At 39.4% G+C, this 27402-nt stretch overlaps 1 protein-coding gene across 5 annotated transcripts in view; it reads right to left on the bottom strand.

Moving 5' to 3' along the window:
• GRIK4 (glutamate ionotropic receptor kainate type subunit 4) overlaps positions 1-27402 on the bottom strand; it is a 680228-nt gene that overhangs the window by 273069 nt on the left and 379757 nt on the right. For all 5 annotated transcript variants that reach the window (XR_012488209.1, XM_074302596.1, XM_074302599.1 and 2 more), the window contains one exon: positions 1969-2133. Coding sequence is in view for 4 of the 5 variants with exons in the window: in XM_074302596.1 (XP_074158697.1) it covers positions 1969-2133 (165 nt within the window). In the remaining variant the exon portion in view is untranslated. The remainder of the gene's footprint in view (positions 1-1968; positions 2134-27402) is intronic.

Genomic DNA, 27402 nt, shown 5'->3' with positions numbered 1-27402 from the left:
GATGTAGCAAGTCCTCATTGAAATGTAAGAGCTTAATCAAGGGGCCAGAAGCATCTTCCTTACTTGGGAGCATTTTGCCGACCTGAAAAGGGGGCTTTAAAAAGATGCCCACGAGCTTTACAATGTGGGATAAAGATATTAGTTCCTTTTATTCTCTCAATTCATCTGGCTTAATATTTTAGATGTATTGACTTTACAAAGTGCAGGAGCTGGATCCACCATATGTGCAGCCCACACTGCTCTAGGGAAAGGAAATTTACATCTGCTAATGACCACCAACCACGATGGGTGAATTTGTTTGCTCAGCCCAGCACAGAGGAGCTAAGAAGTGATGGGAAGAGGGAGTGAGAAGATGATTTCAGACAAGTGGGGAGAAAACTTGATTTTTATCTTAAATCTTTAATAACCCATCCACCCAATATCAAAACAATCCTCCAAACCAGACTAATCTTTCTGATCTCATTTGGAATATGCTCATTTATGTTGATTTGTTTTGGGGGGAGTAACCTAGGGGTATACAGTCCCTGGTAAATAATAATAATTGTGTTACTTATAAAAAATTAGCAAAATTTCTAAAAATAAAACATTCCAATAAGTAATAATAATAAATGATTGCTAATTGATTATTTGATGCCAAGGAAAGCCATGCAATGAAGTGGAGAGAGTTCTGGATCTAGTCAGAGGCCTGAGCTTTAAGTCCCAGCTCTGACACTTACTACCTGTGTGACCTCTTTGGTTATCAGTTTCCCCATTTTTAAATGAAGGATTTAGATTAAGCTAAAGGCATTAAACTCAAACAGAAACAATATGCAAGCTGCATATTGACTTAGAAAATGACTAATGAACATTATCTATATTGTATTTTCACTTATTTTGTTAAACATTTCCCAATTACATTTTAATAGGTTTTACCAGAGACCAAGCAGCTAGCAGGTTCTGGGGTAGTTAAGGCCTTTTATAGCTTTAAAGATATGATTGTATACCCATTATTTTGTGGGCTATGCTAGTGGTTCTCAAAGTATAATTCAGAGAATCCTGGGAGTCTGGGAAAGCTTTTCAGGGAGTCTACTAATTCAAAATGTGTTTTTATTTCAAATATGCTAAACATCTATAATTATAACCCACATAAATAATAACTATTTGGACAGATCCTCGATAATTTTTAATAGTATAAAGATACAGAGAACAAGAGGTGGAGAACCCCCGGACAATGCTATGGATGAATGAGAACCTGAAGGACCATTTGCTCAAAACACGTATCACGTGGTGCTAAACAAGTTAAATAAGGAAACATTTTTTTGTCCACAAAAGGCTTGCTAAAGGCTAGAATGGGTGGCTGAGGGAGGAGGTGCAATCTCCTTCCTTGTAAGACTAGGCACGTAGGAGGGACCCTCATCTGACTGGGTTGGTGAAGACTGGTCTTGTACATCAGTTTATAACAATGCCTTCTTTTGTTCCAAATCAGAAGCTATTTATTTCCAGTGATGGACTGTCCAGCAAACAGGAAGGTTATCTTGTCAAGTTGCCCCCAATAGTATTGCAAAAGGCCATGGAACAGTGTCATTTTATAAGCCTCCCTTCCCTAAAACATACCCTGTCCCTAAGAAAAGAAAAATCAAATATTCAGTGAGTTAGTACCTTGAAAGCAAGGGCCTTGTGTCTATGTCTTTGGTATTTCTTCCTGGGGCTTTATAGATACCTATGTACAAAATGTTAGTCAGGTATGGGGATAAGGATGAATTAATGAATGGCATGCAGCCTTCTCTGGGTCCCAATTTGCTACAATACAAGCAACATACTTTTATAGCTCCAGGGAGCTCTGAATTCCCATTGCTCTCTGATGAGAGTATCTCTGGATCTAGCCCGTCCCACCAATTTATATACAGGGTACCTAGAAGAGATATAAAACAGACCATCCCAATGTCACCCTACCAAAGGGGAGGGGAAACCCCGGCACACTGTACGTACTGGTTTCTGCAGTCTCGTACTCGCTATCCCTCAGCAGCTCGAAGATGTCCACTTCCACCTTGGCCTTCCCTACTCTCTCAGGAGCCCGGTTGATTCGGTTCTTGGCCAGGGTGATGGACAGTCTCTCACCTCGATTGCACTCCATCGGGTCGTCCAGGATTGCGGCTGTTGGGAAGCAGGAGAGAACAGACTTAGGCTTCCTAGAGATCAGCAACCCGAAACTCCTGCTTTTATAGAGGAAAGTGACTTACACAGGATTTGCTTTGGTGCTTTGGTTCCAAATGCAATGCTCTGTCTGCTATGCAGTGCTATCTCTGCAAGTGGGAAGCAGTCTGGTGCTTTACTGCTCACCCTTCCTCCTCCCACCTTAGAAAACCAACCCCATATTCAAAACTGCTACAACACTAAGGTCTTCTGAGAGGCTAAAGTATAATCCTAATAACAAGAATGGTCAGCTTAGGCTGCTATGTATGTCCTTCTGGGTCCTGGTCCCCTAGCAGATGGAAACTCCTCCACCGAAGAGAATCTATTTTCTAACAGCCTCATTACCATAATCATCATCAAAATCTTTAATAAGGGTCTGGTTATTGTGAGCGCTCACCAAGCAATGAAACAAAGACAGTTACCCAGATCCAGTTCCTACCTGGAGTGATATCTCAGATAAAGCCACTGATATGGGCCCCCATACATAGAATATACAGGCATGAGACTATAGGCATGAATCTATCTCACTAAGAGATGTTTGGGACTTTGGGAGGGCAGCCACCAGCTCTCCTCATTTAATTTCAAAGTTAAGAAAGGACATCAGAAATCATCTTGGTCAACCTTCATGTGAATAGGGATCCCCTCTGTAGTATCCCTGAGAAGTGGTCACCCAGTCTCCAATTTTGGAGATAATTGTTGCATTAGGGGTTAGGAAGAGCTGATTTTAATTTTTTTAATTAAAGCTTTTCATTTTCAAAATATATACATGGATGATTTTCAATATTCACTCCTACAAAACTCTGTGTTTTAATATTCCCCTCTCTTCCCCCCTGCTCCCCCTGTTGGCAAGTGATCTAATATATGTTAAACATGTATAATTCTTCTATACACATTTCTACAAATAACATGATGCACAAGAAAAATCTGATCAAAAAGGAAAAAAAAATTGATAAAGAAAGCAAAATGCAAGCAAACAACAACAAAATAGTGAAAATACTATGTTGTGGTCCACATTGAGTTCCCACTATCCTCTCTCTGGGTGCAGATGGTTTTCTTAATCACAAGACCATCGGAACTGAAGGCCTGATTTTAAAATCCTTTCAGACGCTGAAAAGCTGGGTGACAAAGTTTTCTCAGGTTCGGTTGCCTCATCTGTAAAAGGATTCAATAATAGCGCCTACTATCCAAGATTGTTGTGAGCATTAAATGAGATGCACCTATAAAGTGCTTTGTAAACCTTAAGGACCATATAAATAAGAGCTATATCATCATAGTATTGTTGCCATCATTATTATGCCAGCTCCTTCCACTTTGGAACTGCTCTAATTGTTAGAAAGTTTTTCCCTTTAACATCAAACCTAAATCTGCCTCTTTACAACTCCCATCCATTGCTTCTAATTCTACCCGCTAGGGCCAAGAAGAATGAGTCTAATCCCTCTTTTACTTGACAGCCCTTGAAATACTTACAGGCTGCTATCATGTCCACCCTAAGTCTTCTCTAGGCTAAACACCCTCCCTTTCTTTAATCAATCCTCTTCTTATTTTTGCATCCTTTTCTTTTAACACAACTCCATAAGCTGTGGAGCTTCGGGAAGTATGTCCTGACTGACTGATGTCCACAGTTCCCCCAGGGATCTCACTATCCAGCTTTCCTTTCTGGTTCATTTGGTGATTAATTCCCTCTTTGGAATTGCAGTGACCGTTGGCCTTAATAAATGTTTCGATCAGTATAATTACAATCCTAACAGAAATAAGAATCCTAGGACTACAGGAACCAAAGCAGAAGGGCCCCTTTGGGTTCCCTCTGGGGAATAGGAGGAGATCGGTTCTTTAATAAGGTAGTTACCAACCAGTACACTCACTTCTCTACAGGTCCCTGGAGACAGACTGGAAAGTTGAGCAAAGACAGCAATATGTCTGAGTGCAGCGAACATGCAGCTTGATATGCAACCTGGTGTTCAAGTATAATCCTATGGTCCCACAGGGCTGCCATGTGGGCCGGGGCATGATGCTCCAAGCTCCCAGACATTGTCTAATAAGGAACATTTTGATCTGGCACATTTCTCCCTCATCTCCTCTTCATGCGGAGGGGAGGCACCAAAAGGCTGTGGTGAGGCGGGAAGAACAAGAGGTGCTTGTAAGTAATGCTAGGATGGTAAGTAGGCCCTAGCCCAAGGAAAGATTTTATTTAACTCTTTCATTGGGCTGACCAAATGATGATGAACTCAGATCACATGCAGTCATTTCTGAGAATCATGGGAGAAGCATTCGTGGATTTGTTTGTTCATTATTTATACATGGACAGAAATTATTTTTCACAGAAGTTTTTCCTTGTATTAAACTTAAAGTTGCCTCTATATAACTTCCACTCAGTTCAAGCTCTCTATCCACAAATATCTGTAAAAAATAAGTATAATATTTTATATTGGGTTTTTATTCATGGGCTCAAAGTGCTTTCATGTCTAATCTCTAGTTATCCTCCAAATTCTGGGAAAACATAGAAAGTAGAAAGGTAGAGACTGAGGATACTGGAGAGAAGTGAGGAGAAATGTAGAAGCAAAGTCTAAGGATGTGAGAAAGGATGGGAGCTCAAGCATGAGTGGAGGAGAGGAGGATAACTTCTGAGATTGGTGGGAAGAATGAGAGGCTAAGTTTGGAGAGAGAGAGAGAGAGAGAGAGAGAGAGAGAGAGAGAGAGAGAGAGAGAGAGAGAGAGAGACAGAGAGAGAGAGAGAGAGAGAGAGAGAGAGAGAGAGAGAGAGAGCAACATTGAAAAGCAGAGGGAGGAACTATGAGGGATTCCACCCCAAAAGGCTACAATGTCCTCAGAAAGTAGAATGATCTGTTCGAGGTGATTCATAAAATTACATACTCCAAAATACATACTCTAAAAGTTTGGGGGTAGAGGGACCTCAGAGGTTATGGAATTCAATCTGTACTTAAACATTTCTCTAAAACTGCTCCATATAGTAGTTATATAACCACACCCAAGGACCTCCTAGGATGGGCAGCCCATTACTTCTCCAAGCAGCCTGGGAAATTCTAGTTCTTAGAAAGTTTTCCCACACCGACACTTTCCATCTGGCCTCTGGGACAATTGTAGGTTCTCTTTATATTACATATCTTTCAACACTTGAAGATAGCTATTATGTATCTATTCTCCTCCCTTCCCACTTCTCCTCAATGATTTCCAGTCTCCTCCTGTGGCAGGCTCCCTAGTCCTCTCACCATCTTGGCCACCTTTTTTTCTGAACCCTCTCCAGTTTGTCAGTTTTTATCCTCAAGGAAGCCATCATCAATTGTCCTGACCTCTGTCTGCCACACGACTCCAAATGACTCTGGAGGAGAGAGTTAAGTAGATGACTGCACAGCTTAGCCTCACTTAAATCCAGTTCCCTTGCAAGTCAAGACATCACCTTCCCATTGTCTTAGGTCCTCTTTAAGAATGCAGGGCACACAACTGTCTTTCTCACTTAAAATAATGAATCTAAAACTAAATTCCAGATCTGATCTGATTAGGGCAGGATGATCACTTCCCTCAGCCTGAATCTATTTCCTTACCTTGTAAAGCCTAATATTGAATTAGCTTTTTTTTTTTAATGTCCCATAAACTCAAATTGAGTTTACAATCCACTAAGACCTAGAGATCTTTTTTCACATAAACTATTATTAAGACATTCCTCCCTTGTTCTTTACTTGAGCAATGGAATATTTTTTAAAAATTCAAATGCAGGATTTTACATTTGCCACTATTATGTTTCAACTTATTACATACATCCTCTCATTCTAGTCTATTGCGATCTTTTTGCATCTTGATTCTGTCTTTTAGAGTGCTTGTTATCTAGTCTTTTCAACTTTATCAAGTGACTCAAGCAAGTCATTTTATTTCTCTGAGTTTCAGTTTCCTCATCTACAAAATGAGGGAGTTGGATACTGTCTTTTCTTTTTTTAAATACTGTCTTTTCTAGATCTAAAGATAGCATTTTATGGTCTATATCATTTACAAATTTGTTGTGTTATTTTCACCAGAATTTCTAAAAGCAAAAGTTTTACACAGAGCAAGAGTCAGAGCCCTGGGGTACGCCACTAGAAATGTCTCTCTAGAAGACGGATTAGAGACTGAGTGCAGAGCATAGGTTGCAACCTTGGAGTCCAACAAAATTAATTGATTTACATGAGGATGATGACATCTATGATCCCACAGGAAATGTTAAAAGTGTCACATCTAATATGCTTATAGAAAGTCTTTTTTCTTCATTTGGTAATAAGACAAACTCTCAAAAATCAGGGCAGCTAAATGGCACAATGGATAGAGTACTGGCCCTGAAGTCAGGAAGATCTAAGTTCAAATCCAGTCTCAGACACTTAACACTTCCTAGCTGTGGGGACCCTGGGCAAGTCACTTAACCCCAATTGTCTCAGCAAAAAAAAAAAAAGTCTCAAAAATCTTTAGCTGAGAGTCATGAGCAGATTTTCAGGAGCATGTCCCCATGTAGCCACTGTCATATTTGTCTATTTCCTACAAAGCCAAATTTCTCAAATACGCGGTCTTGTTTTCTATCTACTGTCTCCTCAACTCCTGACAGCCTGGCATCTATCCCTGACCGGCTTTCTTGTAAACTTCAAGATGCTTCTGTCAATCTTTATTCCTTTTGACCTGTGTGTGCTCTTAGATATTGGCTTCCTTCTTTCTTACCTTAACCAAGAATGAAAGCATGTGGAGAAAGGGATTTCCTGGGCTCCATGGCTAAGGGGAGTATGAAGCATGCAATCAGGATTATATGTTCTCTAAAACTTAGACTAAATATTTCATTATTGTTCTTCTAGAAGCTTAGCATTGCTGCAATGGGCTACGGATGGATTAGACATTGCAGTTCTGAAGGAAATCTCAGTGCCGTTGAGGAGAATATATAAAGGCTTTGGTAACTTGACTTTTTAATTTGCTGTAATCAATTGCCTATTACGATTTTGCCTCTTTCTCTCCTAGTGACCCCTACAGGACTGCTTAGCCTCAGTGGTTTAGTCAAAATACTTTCATTAATTTTAATCTCCCAACCTTCTATACATTCATTTGTCTATGTCCGCCTCATACTCCCTCCCGTCAGTTGATTTTGCTTCTCTGAGATTATAAAAGTATTTTGCCTTGCTCAACCAAATGAAAGTGCAGAGTACTCAGGCTTTCTGAGCCTGTACTGAGTCTCTCCCTTACAGCAATAAGAGAATCAATAAAGATACATGTCTTTATCAAGCATTTAGCAGAGGACTGGTAGATTATTTCTTTGGAGGTTGATAGGAAGGAATTTTTTAATAGTACCAATGAGAAGGCCCCAACCTTGTCAATATGGAGCCATGGGTCATAATTACCAGATGGACCAATATCATCAAGGCCACTGAGGGCATCCCTTCTGTCCTTTTGTCCCTTTGTTCATCAAAGGGTTTTCAAGAGGCAAAAATAAGAACGCTTCTTAATGTAAATCTGAATCCAAGTGAAAAGTCATAGGTTAACAAAAGTGTCAATATGTTAATCAGATAAAATAGCCTTACCTTGAACTTGGTAGCCTTGACCACCACAGGTCATTCATTTTCTAGTTGTCTGAGCACACAGCCCCCCCCAAAGACTTCTAATTCAGTTTATTGAATCAGGGCTGCTATTATTGGTAGTGGAGGATATTTTCTCTTGGAATTTCCCTTGTCTTCTTGGACACCACTCTTTCTCATTTTTCTTTGACCATTGTTTGACCACTTTCTTTCTACCTCCTTTTCCCACATCCTAATTCTGAGTCTTCCCCAAGATTCTTTTCTCATCATTCTCCTCTTCTCCCTTTTCTCAGCCAAACTGCAGTATTGTTTATATGGGTATTTCCACCCTGATATCCTTTCATGCCTTCAAATTCAAGTTGCTCAAAACCAAGATCTTATCTTTTCCCTCAATTCACCTTTTGGCCTTCCCAATTTGTATCAACAGCAACATTATTCTTTTCATCATCAAGGCTTTGGTCATCATTGACATTATTTTCCATAGACTAAACTTAAGATGATAAGAGCCTGGGTTAGGATAATGGCAATGGGGTATGGAGATAAAACAAGAGATGTCAGAAATATTGCAAAAGAAAAATCAACAGGGGTTGGTGAATGTGTCTTGTATTCCTAATCAGATCTAAACTTCTTGAAAACAGAAACTGATCTATTTCTGAGAAGCATCATGGTATATTAGAAAATGTATTAGGCTTGGAATCAGGAGATCCTGGATTCAAATCTTGACTTTGATACTTATTTGATTTGTGTGACTATAGGCAAATTCATCCACTTATTTGAGTTTTACTTTCCTCATCTGTAAAACCAGGAAAATAATGCTTGTAGTGCCTATCTCACAGGGTTGTTGGAGGCTTAAATGAGAAAATGAGTATAAAAGGCTTTTTAAATCTTTTTAAAGCTTTATATAAATATCAACTATTATTACTCTTCTGTATCCCTACTTAGCACTGCAGGCCCTCAGTAAATACTTGTCAAATGAATTAAATTAACTGTGGGTTTGTTGTTTGGCTTTCAGTTTATGGTCTACCCTTCTCCCTTTCTCTTCATCCTTTACATTTCTACAATCATCAAAAAGACATGAATATTAGAGGAAAACGTTATAAATAAAGACTGTAATTTAATTGCCAATTACACCTGCCTTTCAGGTTGCACTAATGTAGTTTCCTCTCTTAGGCACATCCAATTCTTCCCTCTTGCTAACCTTATGGAGAATGCTCTGCTTTCCCTAAATCTCCCAAAACAACTCCAATTTTGAGAGGAGTGGGATTGTGGGCCAGCCCTGTGACCTGGCTCTGCTGGGAGTTAGACAGATCAGGGGCTGGAGGATCTGCATTCTCAGGCTGTCAACACATAGGAGCCTGGATCCAGGCTGTGAACGAGAAATGAAAAGCCAGGTGTCCCATTTGCTTTCCTTAAGGACGGCTCAGGGACAGCCTGCTTGGTTGAATTATGGGGCACAGTAGGAATGAAGGCAGAGGGGAATGAAAGGAGTGAGGTGACTGCAGGAAGAAAGTTTTAACAGAACTAATGAAAACTGGAGGTGAGAAAGAGAGACAAGAATTATGGGGTTTTCTGGAGTTGCCTCTAAACTTATTCTAGGAGACACCAAATATATCTGCTTTGAGGCTGGGAGTATATAAAAGTGGCACATTGCCACAATCCATCTGAAATGTAAACTCAAGCACAGATGTCTTCCTCCTAGCACACTCAGTCCCCTAGGGCGACCTACTGTCTTTCCCTCTCACACATTGGCAATCTCAGTCTTGTTACCCCACCAATGCTGACTGCTCTTCTCCTCAGAGAGGAGGGGATTTTCCCCTTTCCAACTCGAGTATGGGGAGGGTGCTCCACCCCCAGTTTCCCCAAGTGCTAGGAATTCACCCTGTAGTGCATAAAAGAAAGAATAAGACACACGGCCACCATGATTTGCAACCCAAGATCTGATTCTCCCCAAAGTGGTAATTAGAATAATTACATAGGAGATATAAGCTAGACATGTTTGGTTGAAACAATCCTCCACCCTTCTTTCAGATGATGTGGGGAAGAGAGAGGTAATGATAGATATGAACTGTTTTGAGTTATCTAAAAGAACGTGGCTGGAAATATCTGAAGAATGGTTATTTTGATGACTTCTGCCTTAGATTCAGCTGCTGTCTTTTCCCAAGAGCTCAAAACACAGTAATATATCCCTTTGTTCATCTTCAAAATCTCCCTCAAAGAGAATAAGAAAAAAAGGCAGAAATAAGATCATAACTTGGAAAACTGGTATCCAAGGCAATAAATGATTTGCCCCCCATCATGAGAGAAATGGATCTGTTGGAAAACCTAGGTCTCCTAACTTTCCTTATGATGCTCTCCCCTCCCCCACACACCGCCATCCTTTCAGCCTATACAGAGAAGTTTTCATTGGACCAGACCTACCCCACATAATGACCAGGATTGTTCTCTGCCAATAAATCTTTTCTGCTGGAGTTTTTTAAAATTCCCATTCTTTATGGAGTGAATAATTGGAGGGTAGAAACATGAACTCTAAAAGCTTTATTTAAGGAGGGCATTCAGGTTAGATATTCCATTTCTACCTGGCTACAATACTTTGGACTTTTCTGACTTCTCTACTATGCCCTTGTGACAGGTACCTTCCTTCCATCTGTTGATCTTTCTTTTGTATGTTACTCCCACTAGATTAAAACTCCATGAGGTTAGGAACTGCCTGAGTCTTTGTGACTCCATTTGAGGGTTTCTTGGCAAAAATACTTGAGTTGTTTGTCATTTCCTTCTCCAGCTCATTTTTTTAAACAGATGAGGAAACTGAAGCAAACAATTAACCTTGAAGTTAACTGTATGCCCAGGGTCACACAGTTAGGAAGTATTTTATGCCATATTTAAAATCAGGAAGATGAGTCTTCCTGATTACTGGCCCAGCACTCTGTTTTTAAGAGATTGAGTTAGTGCTGGAGAGAGGGGTGAGAAAGAGAGAAATAGTGGGAGGGAGTGATAAGGCTAGAAAGAGAAAAAGAAGAGGGAGAGGGAAAAGGAGAGAGGGAGGGAAGAAGGAAAAAGAGGAGACAGAAACAGAGTACAAGAGTCCTTGGATGGTAGTCAGTTGACCCAGGATAGCGCTGAAAGTTAAGAATTCTATGAGGTGAAGAGGGAATATTTTCCAAGCCTGTACAAAGGCACACAAGTGGGAGATCCATGGGTTAGAATATTAAGTGGATCATAGACTACATGGAAGGGAATGATGAATAATGAGGCTAGAAAGGTAGGCTTGAGGCCAGGGAAGGATTTAAAAGGCAAAGGAGTTTCCATTTTGTCCTACAGGGAATAGAGAATCCCTGGCATTGATTGAATAGGGAAGTGACATGGTCAACACTGCACTTAAGGAAAATCACTTTTGGCAGCACTTTGGAGGATGTATTGAAATGGAGAGAGACCTGAGGTAGAAAGACCAATTAGAAGGTGATTGCACCAGTTCAGGTGATTAGTGATCAGACCCGAGCTTAAGTTGTGTCTATGTGACTAGTCAGAGAAATTTGTAGACAGAAATGGCAATATCTGCCAACTGACTGCATATGTGGGTTAGGGAGAGTAGCAAGAATAATACTAAGGTTAAGACTTTGGAAATAATATCTGACCTCTAGAGAAGTCGGGCAGTTTGGTAGAGTAGAGGGTTTGAGTTGTTTTAGACAAAGTTTGAGATGTCTCTAGGAGATCTGGAAAGCGTTAGCTTTCTCCTGAGAGGTGACAGTAGACAACTGGGTAAATTATAAGGTCTGTTCTTTCAAGAAGGAGGGATTGTACTGAGACCCTAATCTCTGATCTTCCTAGGGGATAAGTCACTCAGTGTTATCATTCTCTCTCCAGTCTCACTGATCCATAATGCAGGATTCGTTAGTCTCACCTCATGATAACCTAGTTCATGAATCTGATGGTAATGAGGTTGATTTCAGCTTTATTTATCATTAAAGCTGGAAGACCAAAAGGGTAATTTAGTGTTTGAAAAGGCAGATTTTAAAACTTTATGTCTAGGGACACATTGCCAAATGCAGTCTAATAACTGCATCATTAAATACAGACTAAAGCCTTTATTTAAATTCACTTTCATCTTATCCCTGTCTATAAAACATGGAGGACTGTATAGTGTAAGTGCTTAATCCTGAAGATGTCTCTGTCTGCTTTTGGTATTTTTCAAAAAAAATTCTCCTAGCCCCCCTAGAAGATGAGTGGAAATCTTTTTTTATTAAAGCATTTTATTTTCAAATGCATAGATGATTTTCAACATTAATCCTTGAAAAAACTTGCATTCCAACTTTTTCCTTCCCCTCCCCTATCTCCTTTTCTAAACAGCAAGAAATCCAATATATTAAATATGTGCAATTCTTCTGTACATAAATCCACAATTATCATGCTGCACAAAAAAAATCAGATCAAAAAGGGGAAAAATGAGAAAGAAAACAAAATGCAAGCAAACAGCAACAAAAAAATAGAAAATACTGTTATGATATATACACTCAGTCCCCAAGTTCTCTCTCTGGGTGTAGATGGCTCTCTCCATCACAAGACCATTGGAACTGGCCTGAATCACCTCACTGCTGAAAAGAGTCTCGTCCCTCAGAATTGATACTCACATGATATTATTGTTGTTGCTGAGTGTAATGTTCTCCTGGTTCTACTCATTTCACTCAGCATCAGTTCATGTTGGTCTCTCCAGGCCTTTCTGAAATATGATGTCTTCTCTTAGTCAATACCAGGGACTTTGTGGTAACCTTATTATTTTTTTCAACAAAAGTCTATTAAGTGCCTACTATGTTTGAACCCCCATGATAGGTGCAGGGGTATGAAAAAACCAAACAAGACAATCCCTGCTCCCAAAAAATCTAAAGGAAGAGCAGGAATGGAAGGAATTGATAGCATTGAGGTGGATAGAGCAAGGGGCCTGAAGTTGGAAAAACCCAAGTTCAAATCTTGCCTCTTATGTTTACTAGTTGTGTGATCTTGGGCAAATCACTTAATCTGTATTTGTCTCATTTTCTCTGTGTAAAATAGATATTAACAGCACCTACCTTTCATGGTTATTGTGAGGATCAAATGAAACAATATTTATGAAGGTACTTTACATATTTTAAAGCCTCATATAAATGTTAGCTATTATCATAGGCACTTGATAAATATGTATTGGATTTTTTAAGAAAGCGAAGTATCTCCCTGGCTTTGGAGCAAGGTTTGTGAGTAATTTCTATGATGATTTTGTTGTTCAGTTATTTTAGTGGTGTCCAACTCTTTGTGATGCTATTTTGGAGTTTTCTTCACAAAGACACTGAAATAGTTTATCATTTCCTACTCCAGTTCATTTTACAGATAAGGAAACTGAGGCAAACAAGATTAAATGACTTGGTCAGTGTCTAAGTAGTGTCTAAGCTTGGTTTGAATTCAGATCTTCTAACCTCCTGGTCCACTGCTAGGATACTTCGAGGCTACTAGTCAAACCTGCCAGAAACATTGACCCCTGTTGCTCCTTTTATAAGTTTTCCCATAATCAATAAGCAATCATTTATTACATACATACTCTATGCCAGATTCTGTGCTTGGTGCTTTCATAAAAGAAGAATAAAACTGTTACTGTTCTCCAGAAGCCACCAAGTATTAAGATGCCTTATGGACCCTTGGGCAATAGCACTGTAATGAGAACCTTCCCATAAATGCTGCTGACCTTGGGATCCCAGGAAAGAAGAAGAAAGTTCCCATCCTTCCTCCCAAGAGCCAGTGGGAGGAGGAGGAGGAAGGGAGGATTCCTTTGGTTCCCACTTGGACTGATGGGGGTCCAAGAGTCTTTCATCCAGCTCCTGGCACATGCCATATCTCTTCTCTCTCTCCTTCCTGATCTCCAACCCACATTTGTACCATAAGCACGGTGGGGACTCGAGCAACGTGACATATTTTATGGCTTCTCCCCTGCTTAATTCATGAACTAAGCCGACTCTAATGAAGCCTCATTTTAGGAACAATAACAGGGAACAGATGTTGCAGGGCAGGTTTATCTACGGCTGCAACAACACTTGGAGGCTGACCTTTTGGAGTCAAGTTTATTGTGCATCGTTAACTCTCTCAAGGATAGCTGGGGTCCCCAAGCCCTCCATCTCTGGAGATGCAGGAGGGAGTGAAGATGGGACAGAGGGCACCAGAAGGGCCCTTTGGGAAATCAGTCTGTGATTTAAAGTGTGCTACCTACGCACAGCTAGGTGGTGCCATAGTGCTTAGAGAGCCAAGCCTAGAGTCAAAGACTCATCTTCCTGAGTTCAAATCTAGTCTTAGATACTTCTGATCTAGGTGACTTTAGGCAAGTCACTTAACCCTGTTTGCCTCAGTTTCCTGATCTATAAAATGGCAAACCACTAGTATTTTTGCCAAGAAAACCCCAAATGGGGTCATGAAGAGTCAGACATGACTGAACAACAACCTTAGTCCAATGTTCGAACTCACCTTTCTCACTGTCCCCTCCTTCCTGGCCTGAAAGCCTCCCCAATTTAATCTTCACTTTGATTAGAAGAGAGTCATGCAATTTGGAGACTAACTGAATATTTGATTTAGAGCAAGACGTAATATTTGAGGCCACTGAGTCCACCCCCCCCCTCATTTTACAGGTAGGAAAAGTGAGACATGACTTCCCTAGGGTCGCATGGCTAAGGAGTGTCTGAGTGATCCCGATTTGGGTATTTATAACTCAATCCCAGGCCTGGGTCCACTGCTCCATCCCACCTCTGTGTTTTTATATTGTCTTTTCCTATGTGTTATCTTAACTGGACTGTTAGCTCCTTGAGGGCAGGAACTGTCCCTTAAAATCACAGAACTATTGATGATAAGATCTAAGAAATCATCTAGAACAAACAAAAGCAAATTGGAACCCAGAAAGATGAGACAACTTGCTGCGTTGGTAGCTAGTAAATAGGAACTGAAATCTGAACTTACTCCAGATCTCACTCTTTCCATGCTATGCTGTTGTGATTTTCTATGAGAAAGAGAGCTGCATTCTAAAAGACACCCATTGTGTATCAGAACCTTCATCTCCAGAGGTAGATATAATATAGAGATGTATCTCAGGTCATCAGATAAGAGATTACCGTTCAAAGACATTAATGAGCATTAATTTAATTATGAATTAAAGTCACACATTGCACAAAATCTCATAAACTATGCGTGTGGGAATCATGGGACAGATGGAGGAAAGAGAAGGGATTCAAATACAGTTTGATACATGCTAGTTAAGCACAGGCTCCACAGTGGCCAGTGACAAAAGGGTCTGGCCAAAGTCCCTCCCCAGGGAAGCAGGGGAGCAATTAGAGTTTGCCAGAAGAAGCCACAGACTATTGCTCTGATGCAAGGACTACTCTTTGTGTATTTTGTAGGGTAGAAAATTCTATGCAATAATTTCTTTTTTTAGGCAATTTTTCTCAATAGTCCAAGAAAAGGAAGTATCCTTCCTTAGTTAGCTAATAGATCATATGAAATGTAGGCAGAATATTCTGAAAGCTTTTTGATTGGCTGAAAATGAGTTAGACTTCAGACACTAACTGTGGAACCCTGGAAAAGTCCCTTCACCTTCTTTTCACCTCAACTATAAAAGGAGTTGGAGATGGAAATGGCAAAATACTTCAATATCTTTGTGAAGAAAACCCCAAATGGATTGATAAGGAATTGGATATGAGTGAAAAACAACTGAACAACAACAACCTTGGGATGAACCAATGAGCCACATCCAAAAGTGCCTAATTGGGACTATTTAGAAATAGGTGATATTTTTGAGGCAGAAGAAAGCATTGTCCTGGGTATAGAAGGGAGGAGATGGCTTTGTCTGAAACAGAAATGTGTTGGGCCAAACTAAGTCTCAGTGACTGTGGCTAATTAGACTATTTTGGGAAGTTTACTTAGTCTGAAGTCAAAGAGACCACATTCACATTTCCAGTTGCCCTACATGGGTAAATTTTCTCTGTATATACATACATGTGTGTATGAATCACACATTTATTTCACTTGTGTTCGTGTATGTATAGTTATTTTACATGTATTATATATATGCATCTGTACATATTGCATATGTGTTGTTATTTGTCCTTCATTTTCGAAGAGGATCATGAAATCAGGGAAGTCATGCCATGACATGCAAGTGAATTAGATTGAATAAGGGAGGGCTGAGCAAAGTCAGCAGCCTCACTTTCCCTTTCAGAGCCATCTGGGTCCAGTGGCCAGATATAGATCAATGCAACTAGAGATGACCCTAGATGCAATGGGAGACCTTGACTTTTTTAACATATGGTCTTCAACAGGTCTTAGTTTGACTGGGATGCATCCATTCAGTAATTAAGAGCAGGTAGCAATTAAGACAAAAAATCTCCTTTGTTACCTATTCCAAAAAAGAAAGAAAAATAAGTCTGGGAGAGGAAGACTCTCTGGGTTTCTGGCCAAAGCAGAAATAACTTCTATTTACATTCTCTCTGAGTCAGTCAGGTCCCAAACAATGACAAAAGGGGGCTTGGTTTAGAACCTATTGGTGGCCAATTAGAATCAAAGTGATTTTGATTTAAGTCCTTGTCGTTAAAAAAGAAATATAGGCAGTATATAACCCCAAGATATCTTGGGAGGGTTCAGAGGTCCAAAAGAAAATAAAAAATATAGATGTATATAGATATGTTTATATACTTAGGTGTGTGTGTATGTGTGTGTGTGTGTGTGTGTGTGTGTGTATGTTTAGATTTCCTTTGAAAATCCACTACTGTACCCCAGTGAATATGGCAATAGGATATAAGAACGTGGAAAGAACTAAGCAATGGCCAGAATCCACCAATCTCAAACCTTGGGGTTATAGGTGAAACTAAGACCTAAATGCAATTGATCTCTTGAAAAAGTAGTTAAACTTCTAGGTGATAGAACAAAGTTCCTTGGATCATTTAGAGGAGCTGGGTTCCCCATAAATTTAAAAGGCTCACCAAGATCCAAGTAACAGTGTTGGCTCCTTCACAAGCTTGTGGCATTTCCTTTTCCTCCTCTCAAATTGCAAATATCCTGGACATTTTAAACCTGACTAATATCAGGAATAGTTTATAGGGGCCAAGAGAGATTTCTAAAATTCACTGTTTCCCCAAATATTTTTCTACCTTTGCAATGGGATCTGAAATTTTTTTGTAGGGGACAAAGACTTTCATTCCACAATTAGAGATTTTGCTTAAGATGTAAATGCTGGTCAGGTTAAAAGGTAACTGAAATTTAGTGACAGGTTTTAGCCCCTGCTCTGATGGGAATAATAGTACAGAGGTTAATCCATACTCTGATTTCTTCAGAGAACAAGAAAGGGAAGTAGAGATGTGAAAAGGTCCTCTCATGGACCAAAACAATTAACAAATGTCTCTTGAATTGAATTGAATTATATGGAATCAAATGGAATGGAGTAAAATGAACCAGATTTGAGTTCTGTCAAAATCCTAGTAACTGTAGGAATTTGCCTTTTCTGATTGGAAAAAGCTTTTATTCCTTTCCCTAAATTGATCTTTAATGTAGGGAGAGACAGATGGAAATGCTGAAATGAAGGTAAATGGGAAAAGCACATTCCCTCGGGCCACTGAAGCCAAAGGTAAGAACTGATTGGGAATTTAGGTTGAGATTTCAACAGCTGCTATCCTCTAAACAAATGAGAATTATTTATCCCGGAAAAGACTGGAAAGAAAGGTTCTCAATACAAGGTCTTCTAGAAGCATTAGCCTTTCACTTCACAGGGGGGGGGGGGGGGGGAATAAGAACAGAAAAGTCATGTGGTGCAATATTTCAGGGAGACCTGATTTCAAATCCCACCCTAGACGTTTACTAGCTATGTGACCCTGGACAGAAATTTGAACTCATGGTTTCCTTACTCCACTGCATCACCTAGATGTCTTGGCTTGAAGTCAGGAAACTCTGAGTTCAAATCTCGCCTCGGATACTTTCTTAGATGTGGATCCTGGTGAAGTCCTTTAATTTCTTAGTCTCAAGGTCAAATAAAAGAACACACATAAAGCGGGACCTTAAAGCACTATATAAATCCTATTAAGTATTAGTCTCACTCTCAGCCTCACAGTCCGGTAGTAAGAAAAGAACTTGGTAGTTTAGTATGATATAAGAGTGACAATATTACTGTTACTTCAACTGACCTCCAGGTTCATTGCATCTTGGGACAGATATATAAGAATGAGGTCAGGTAAAGGGGGAGATAAGGAAAAGGTTTTTCATTTTTCCCCTTAGAACTCTAGTTCTAACATAGGCAATTCGGGAGTGGAAGTGGGGTGCAGGATATAAAGCTCAAATTTACAGAACATACCTTACGCTGGAGCTTCTTCTGCTTGGGATGTCAATCCTCTTATTTTTCCTGGCCAAGGAGAGACCCCCCCCCCCAATTCTTCTCTCAGCCTCTCCCTCCAGGCAGACCCTTAGGGAGTTCTAGTCCTTTTTCTAACCTCAGATCACCTGGATTGAGGGTGGGTGAGAGGCAGGAGTAAGCTGTGCTTAGCTAGTGAGTTCCCCTCTGTTGGATGCAATATCAACTCTTCAGTCTGTCAATTCGTAAACTGTGAGAAATTTGCAAAGTCTCTCATTAAGGCGCTGTCAAGAAAGACTCCAGTGGAGATGCAGGAGGCTTCATGTTCCCATTACGTTCTGTGAACTCCTGTTTATTTTTTAAAATCTCCTATTACCACAGAAGGAAATGAATCTCATTGAATCTAAATTTTCCTGAACTTAAAACTCTCATGTATAGAAAAAAAGAAAAAAAAAAAAAAACTTGATAATCTCTTGATCACAGAGAAAAAAGAGTGCTATTTATGGTTCCTGGATCCTTGCCCCTGAGGACTATTTATGGCTATGGGCTTTTGGCCTTTGTCAGAAATCTACATTTAAATGAAGCTCTCCCCACTCCCTGTACCTTGGGCAGCTATTAAGAAGATAAGAAATCAAATTCTGAGACATCACAGAGAACCTGTATTCAGGTATTGAGCTTTCTATAGGCTTCAAAACAATATGGTAGCATCTTCCCCATCTGTGAGTTCAGTTCATTTTGAATCTTATCACCCAGATAATGATTAAATCCCCAAATGCAGCATGAGACAATAGGAAAAATTCCTTATTTCCATCATTCAGCCCAGCCTTGGCATAGGTGTATTTGCATGTCCCCGAGGGTTAAATTACAAAATTGGGGGTAGAAGGGTAAAATACAAGGATGACCACCCCACAGCCAGGGGTCTTCCATTAATCATTCCTCCAGGAAGCAATTAAAGACCTATCAGGCATCTTTTCCCTTCTCCAGAGGCTGCTGCACCTGTCACAGCAACAAGACACTCATGGACCATTGAGCTGAGTAGGGTACATTTTTACTCACTCAAGAGTGAAATCTGGCATCTCTCCTTCAGGAGCATTCAATGAAATCAGCTCTGCTGAACTGTGTTCTTCAGGAAGAAAGAGAGCCCTGGGGTTGGAGAATATCATAGATTCATATTGACTGCAGGTGTTTGGGGGGGGGGAGAAAGTAGGAGGAGGGGCTGACTTAACAAGGACTATGTTAACTTGAGAATGGATTGTCAGAAGGGGCCTGTATAAAAATGATGGTTTCTGCTGTACCATACCTAAAACTATATTATAAAGCAGCAGTCATCAAAACCATTTGGGACTGACTAAGAAATAAGAGTAGTGGATAAGCGGAATAGGTTAGATTCATAAAACACAATAGTAAATGACTATAATAATCTAGTGTTTGATAAACCCAACTTCTGGGATAAGAACTCACAATTTGACAAAAATTGCTGGGAAAATTGGAAAATAATATGACAGAAACAAGGAATTGACCCATACTTAACACAGTACACCAAAGTAAGGTCAAAATGGGTTCATGATTTAGATATAAAGGGTGATAATACAAGTAAATTAAGAGAACAAGGGATAGTCTACTTCAGATCTGTAGAAAAGGAAGGACTTTATGGCCAAAGAAGAACTAGAGAATATTATGAAATGCAAAATGGATAATTTTGATTACATTAAATTTAAAAGTTTTTGTGCAAACAAAACCAATGCAACCAAGATTAGAAGGGAAGCAGAAAACTGGGAAAAATTTTTACATCCAAGGGTTCTGATAAAGGCCTCATTTCTAAAATATAGAGAGAATTGATTCAGATTTATAGGAATACAAGGCATTCTCCAATTGACAAATGGTTAAAGAATATAAACAGACAATTATCAGACAAAGAAATGAAAGCTTCTAGTTATATGAAAAAATGCTCTAAATCACTATTGATTAGAGAAATGCAAATTAAGACAGTTCTGAGGTACCACTTCACACCTCTCAGATTGGCTAAGAGGACAGGAAAAGACACTGATAAATATTGGAGGAATGTGAGAAATAAATAAATAAATGTGGGAAAACTGAGACACTAATACATTGTTGTTGGAATTGGAGTTGTGGAATGATCCAACCATTCTGGAGAGCATTTTGGAACTGTACCCAAAGGGCTATCTAACTGTGCATACCCTTTGGTCCAGCAGCGTTTCTAATGGATCTATATCCCAAAGAGAACATAAAAAAGGAAAAGGAACCACATGTGCAAAAACATTTGTAGCAGCCCCTTTTTGTAATGGCAAGGAACTGGAAACGGAGTGGATGCCCATCAGTTGGAGAATTGCTGGATGGTATATGAATATAATGGAATATTATTGTTCTATAAGAAACTACCAGCAGAATGATTTCAGAAAATCCTGGAGACTTACATGAACTGATGATAAGTGAAGTGAGTAAAACTATACACAGCAAAAACAAGAGTATGTGATAACCAATTGTGGTTTTTCAACAATGTGGTGATTCAAGGAAATTCTAGTAAACTTGTGATAGAGAGAACCATCTGCATCCAGAGAGAGGACTATGGGGACTGAATGTGACCTTTTTTGTGTTGTTGTTTACTTGTTTATTTTTTTTTCTTTCTTACTTACCTCTTTTTGATCTGATTTTTCTTGTGCAGCATGACAAATGTGGAAATATATTTGGAAGAAATGAACATGTTTAACCTATTTTGGATTCTTGCTATCTAGGGGAGGGGGGAGAGAAGGGAGAGAGAAAAATTTGGAATATAAGGTTTTGCAGGGGTGAATGTTGAAATCTTGTCTTTGCATATATTTTGAAAAATAAAAAGCTATCAATTAAAAACAATGATGGGCTCTGGAACCTTTGGCCATATTACTTTCTGTGCCTATCATTAGGAGATGGAAATAAAGCTTAACTGATAGGATCATAAACTTAGAAGTGAAAAGGGGCTTTCTAGTCCAATACATTCATTTTACAGAGGAAGAAAGTAAAAGGTTAAATTAATTTGCCTAAGGTCATAAAGCTGGTTAGCATCAGAAGTGGGATGTGAAATTGGATTCCCTGGCTCTGAAGTCAATATTCTTTCTTTTTTAAAAAAAATTAATAATATTTTTTTTATTTTCAAAATACATGCAAAGATTATTTTCAGCATTCACCCTTGCAAAACCTTGTGTTTCAAATTTTTCTCCCTCCCTTCTCCCCACTCCCTTCCCCTAAACGGAAAGTAATCCAATATAGGTTAAACATGTGCAGTTCTTCTAAACACATTTCTACATTTATCATGATGCACAAGAAAAATCAGATTAAAAAGGAAAAAATGAGAAAGAAAAAAGAGCAAAAAAAGGTGAAAATGCTATGTTGTGATCCACATTCAGTCCCTATAGACCTCTTCCTGGGTGCAGATGGCTTTCTCTATCACAAGTCTCCAGTATTTTTTTCTATTGAACCACATACCTAAAAATTCCCATATTTTTCATTCCCCAAAAAAAGTCTCAGTTAATTCATACTCAATATTTCTTGAAAATGGGTCAATGTTTCTCATTTCACAGTCCTCTCTGACTGAGAAACAAGTCGAGTTTAAAATGCATAGACATTGAGGGGTGAGCCTTTTTGGTTTTATTTTTATATCTTATGTCCGGCACTTGGTTGGTGAGTAATAAATACTTATTAAATTAAATTGAATTAAATGCCCCAAGAACAAATATTATAAATAAATCCTAGAAGAATAATGTCAAGAGGCTAAAAACCAGGATAAGCTGAGTGCACAGAACAACCAAAGCTGCTTAACAATAGAGATGGTCCCTGAAAGGCATTGGACAATGATAAAAGACCTCTGAAAATATTCATTCACTTCAGTTATGTCTGACTCTTCATGACCCCATTAGGGGTGTTCTTGGCAGAGATTCAGGAATAGTTTGCCATTTCCTTCTCCAGCTCATTTTACAGATGAGGAAACTGAGGCAAACAGTTAAACGCCTTGTCCAGGATCACACAGCTAGTGCATGTCAGAGGCCAGATTTTAACTTAAGAAGATGAATCTTTTTTGACTTCAGACCTATCACTCTATCCTGCCCCTTGGAGAATATGTCTAATAATAATAATAATGGCTAGCCTTTATATGTTAAGTTTGCAAAGTACCTTACAAATATTATTTTATCTGATCCTCACAACAACCCTGAGAGGTAGGTTTTATTTTATTTTATTTATTCCCATCTTATAAAAGAGGAAGCTGAAGCATGCAACAGTTACGTGACTTGCCCAGAGTCATGAAGCTAGCAAAAGCTGAAGATAAGATTTGAATCCAGGTCTCCTGATTCCAGACCCAGAACTCTATCCAGGGCCCTATCTACTTGCTTCTAGAAGCAGAACTACTCCATTCTAATTTTACTTATATTTTCTCTTTAACATGGGAAGAAAATATAAAGGAATAAAGCACTGATTTTAAACCCAAGGTAAGTGAGTGTCAAGTTACCCTCAATGAAATCCTATGCCAAAATCCTACGGATGACTTCATAAAGAACTGCAAGAATCAGTGGGGACTTTGGGAACAATCAAATTGTTTCAGGTCTTCAGTCTTAGTGTGCTGATATCCAGCCAGGAATCCATGGGAGGTAGAAGCTGTATGTTCCATAATCCTGCTTCTTCTAATTCCATAGATCCTCTGAGCCTATTTTGGTGATCTCAAGGACAGGATGAAGCTTCTTGGGGTTCATTATTCCCTTTAGATGGAATTATAACTTCCAATGAACATGAGTTCCAGATGAGATGAAAATTGAAATGTAGAACAATAAGTCCTTCCTATGTCTCTCTGCCTCTCTGCAGAACAGAGGTGGAAGGTCTGCCTGTCTCTGTGTCTATCTCTATTATTGTTTTTCTCTGTCTTTCTGTCTCCATCTGTTTCTGTGCCTTTCCCCATTTCTGTTTTTCTCTATCTCTGTGTCTGTCTCTATCTCTCTGTCTCCATCTATCTCTATTTCTGTCTCTGTCTCTCAGTTCTGTTTGTCTTATTGTCTCTGTGTCCTTGTATGTCTCTTATCTCTCTGTATCTCTTTTCTGTCTGCCTTTCTGTTTCTCTGCCTCTGTCTCTCACTGTCTCTCTCTCCATCTCCCTCTCTCTCTCTCTCTGTCTCTCTGTTCATCTGTCTCCGTCTGTCTCTCTCTTTCCTCTTCACCCCCTTTCTATGTGGGATACTTACATCCCTGACTCTTTGCAGCCTCTTTACCTGGGGCTTTCTGTCACAGTATCCCTACAAAACCTTATTCTCAAGCATGTCACACGTGATTAAATATACTCACAACAGGTAGGGGAAGGATGGGGGAAGGATATTCCCTTTGCACATGCCTGATGTGCATTGTTATGGTGCTATAAAAGTTCAAGCCATTCGGATCCTCTATCTGGGTGGTTCAAGCAGGAATCTTTCTCAGGCTCACTGCTTTCTTGCTCTTGGTACAATCCCATTGGCTCTGTCCATCAACGGAATGATTTTGGAAAAATCCTTCCTTCCTTCCTATATTTTTGTTACAAAATTTACCTTCAACAACAGAACAAAGGTGAAAACTCTACCATGTGCAGGACTCACAGAGAAATGTAGAGATGCAAAGAACAGTGGATACAGAGCTAACACCTAGTTCCATCACTGACTATCTGTGATTTGGGGTCATGGAGTCACTTTTCATCTTTTTAATTCATTGGGTTTTTTTCTTATCCTTTCAGAAAATAAAGAACTGACAGGAGTATTAGAGACTGTCTAGCCCTGGCCACTTGTTTTATAGATGAAGTAACTGACACCCAGAGAAAGAAACTGGCTTGCCAATAGCTAGCAAGGAATTCAAATTCAGATCCATATCCTTTGATTTCTCCCTCCCTTATGCAGTGCCCTTCCAATGTGCTGCTTTTCATTTTGCATTGCCAAGCTCACAAGAGTGTTGGAATTAAATGAGCTAATGTATGTAAAGCACTTTATACCAGAAAGCCTTATATAAATATAAATTTTATTACTCCTGTTACTATGCCGGGGACCTTACAACACTACTGGAAAGGCAGATGCATATGAGAAGGGAGCTGACAGCAGGTGACACGTACATTTGGACATTTTATGTTACCTGCCTATTGTTTGGCATCCGGCTATTGGTGCTTTCTCTTTTTGTGACCTTAGGCATGTACCTTAAAGTCTCTGGACCTCAAGTTCTTCATCTGACCACGAAGGGCTGAACAAAGTGGCTCCTGAAGCCTTTTCTATCTCTATGATGTTATGACTTAGTGGATGCAGTGGGGCACGTGGAGTCAGAAGGGTTTGGGTTCAAATTTCCCCTAGGTTCTATTTAGCCGCTGATTTGTTGATCCCTTGACTTTCTGTAAGATTGAGTTACCTCAGGAATGATGACAGCACCTATATCGTAGGGTTACTGTGAAGATCAAACAAGATAATGTATACAAAGTGCTCACAGACCTTATGGGACTATAAAACTATAAGCTATTCTCCTGGAATGATCCTACTCAAATAAATGACTCTCCTTTTCTTGGGAGACAGGATTGGGGGGGGGAGAGGAGATTCGAGGAGAGAAGAGAAGGGAGAGGAAAAGGAAGGGAAGAGAAGAGGAGAGAGTAGGGGAGAAAGGAGGGGAGAAAAGAAGTGGAGAAGGAAGAGAGGAGCATAGGGGAGAGGAAAAGAGGGAGAGGAGGAAAAAGGAGAAGAGAAGAAGGAAGAGGAGAGGAAAATAGAGGAAGGGAAGGGAAAGGTGAGGGTTAGAATTTAGAGTTAGGAGATCATGGCCTGTTTATCTTCTTTCTACAAAACCTCACAGGCCAGAAAGCATGGTGGTGAATGGCATCTGTTGATGACATATATGTCATCCCTCTTATCCATGCCCTCTCTACATTGACATTCTTTCAGATGGACAATGTAGTGTAATAGGAAAAGGAGAAATAGATTCTAAAGCTTTCTTAGCTTTTTCCCAGCTCTGATGACCTTGGGTAAGGCATTTTCTTCCCCTTCCTGGACCTCAATTTCTTCATTTGTAATATAAGAAAATTGGGCTGGATGATCTTTAAAGTTCCCTTTAGTTCTAAAAGTCTATGATTCTATGATTTTCTCTTATTAATAGTTCACAATGCTATAGCATTTAAAATTTTGTGAAGTGCTTTAAATATATTTGCTCATGTGAATCCTACACTAAGCCCATGAGGTAAGTGCTACTATTATCTCCAGTTTACAGATGGGGAAACTGATGACAGGATCATAGATCAGAAGCAGGAAGGGAAACCTACAACTCAAAATCTTGCCAAAATGAATGTTGAAAACTATCTTTACATATAGTTCAGAAAATAAAATACCATTGAGGAAAAAAAAAAAGGTCGGAAGGGACCTTAGAGGTCATCAACTTCAGCTCCTTATTTTACAGATGAGGAAATCTAAACTATAAGGTCAAAGGCCTTACCCAAGGATTAGTTTGTACCCAGCTCTTCCTATCCAGCATTCTGAGCATTATATTATGTTGACTCTTTTCAATGTACTCAGATAATCATCTTTTTGTACCTATATCACATAGGAGAGAGGAAAAAGAAAGTCAGAGAAAGAGACAGGGAGAAGGAGGGAGAGGGAGAAAGAGAAATGAAGAGAAAGAAAGAGGAAAAACTCTAGGTTCAGATAGGAATATGTATACATGTATATGTACGTATATATGCATATACATACATACATATCTACCTATCATCTATATATCTTTTATCTATCTAGTTATCATTTATCTATCATTCATCTATCATCTGTCTATCGTTTGTTATCTATCATCTATTTGTCCACCATATATCTAGCTAATATATCATATGCTATCTATCATCTATCTCTCAATCATCTATTTATCTATCATCTATCAGTCATCTATCTTTTCTTTGTTATTTATTTCCCTACCTATCTAGCTAATCCCTCATCTCTTCAAGAATTATATCGAATATACTATAACATAATTAACATGTATAAGACTGCCTGCCACCTAGGGGAAGGGGGTGGAGGGAGGGAAGGGAAAAGTCGGAACAGAAGTGAGTGCAAGGGATAATGTTGTACAAAATTACCCAGGCATATGTTCTGTCAATAAAAAGTTATAATAAAAAATCATATCAAAGATAATTTTCCAAGGAAGCCCACTGAGGATGTTTCTTGTTTGCAATCTGCCTCCCTGAGAAGGTGATCTTCCAAGGATCTGAGTTATCACAATGACTTCCTACCTTGCCTCTCCTGCACTGTACTTATGGACTTGGTTAAGTCCTTAGCTTCAGCCTTGGAATCTCTGGACCTTTTCACATCCATCAGTAGGAGCCTTCTCAGTTCTATCTTGTACCTTCCTTTCTGCCCAGCATTGAAAGTATAGTTGCTAATTGCTTTTGTTTCAGGCTCTCCTCTCCAATTTGTTTATGCAAAAAGTCTCTGACATCAGGATGATAGTGAGAACTGCTGGCTTCTCTTTAGCTCTTCTATGATATTGAGATACGCAGATAGTGCCTTTCTTGACTAGTGTTTCTTTCAACTCCCACTCAGATTTCAACCAGAGACACAAAGGGAGGGGCAAAGACCTCCTTTTGGTACCTTCACAACATTTACTGCTTATGGGTTTTTAGGTTACATCTGCTCTAGAGAACTGGGAATCCCAGATTTGAAGGAGCCTGGACCCCAGTGATTAGGAGATGGCAAAGGCAGAGGGCTATCAGTTGGCATCACTAACTTTGGCCATGGAAAAGTCTTTTAGAGGCATTAGAATTAATGCAACTTTAGTTGGGCTGTGCTGATAGGATGAGATGGAAAGAACATGGGTCTAGGGGTCAGGAGATTTGCTTTCTAGTCCTGTCTCTGACATTAACAAGTTGTCTGACCTTAAGAAAGTCATGACTGCTTTCAACCTGAGTTTCTTCATCAGTAAAATCAAGGTATTGGGCTACATCATTGGTCTCTTACAGTGTTAATATGAGTCTGGATAAAACTAAATATTCTTGCTGAGCAAACCTGATTGAGCTCTGCTCAAGCTCATATTCTGTGGACCCAACATCCCCCCCTACTATATCACTGGATTGCATAGAGATACATCGGAAGCTGGGGAGCATATTTGGAATAAAAGGAAAAGAGATGTGTTTTAATGAAAGCCTTGTTAGCACTTACTCTCTTATTGGTTCAAGTCAAAGAGAATTTCATTTACTTTGAAATGCAGATGATTATGGTCTTACATATATTTATAAAATAATTTAAAGCAAAGGTTATTCAAATATATTTTAGTCCTCTGCTTCAATAAAGGTCTCAGGACTTTCAGTTCTCCAAACTTACACAAACATACATACATTCA

Source organism: Sminthopsis crassicaudata, chromosome 3 (genome assembly GCF_048593235.1).
Source record: "Sminthopsis crassicaudata isolate SCR6 chromosome 3, ASM4859323v1, whole genome shotgun sequence".
Taxonomy (NCBI): Eukaryota; Metazoa; Chordata; class Mammalia; order Dasyuromorphia; family Dasyuridae; genus Sminthopsis; species Sminthopsis crassicaudata.
Note: the sequence above shows the minus strand (reverse complement) of the source record. Positions and strands in the feature narration are given on the sequence as shown.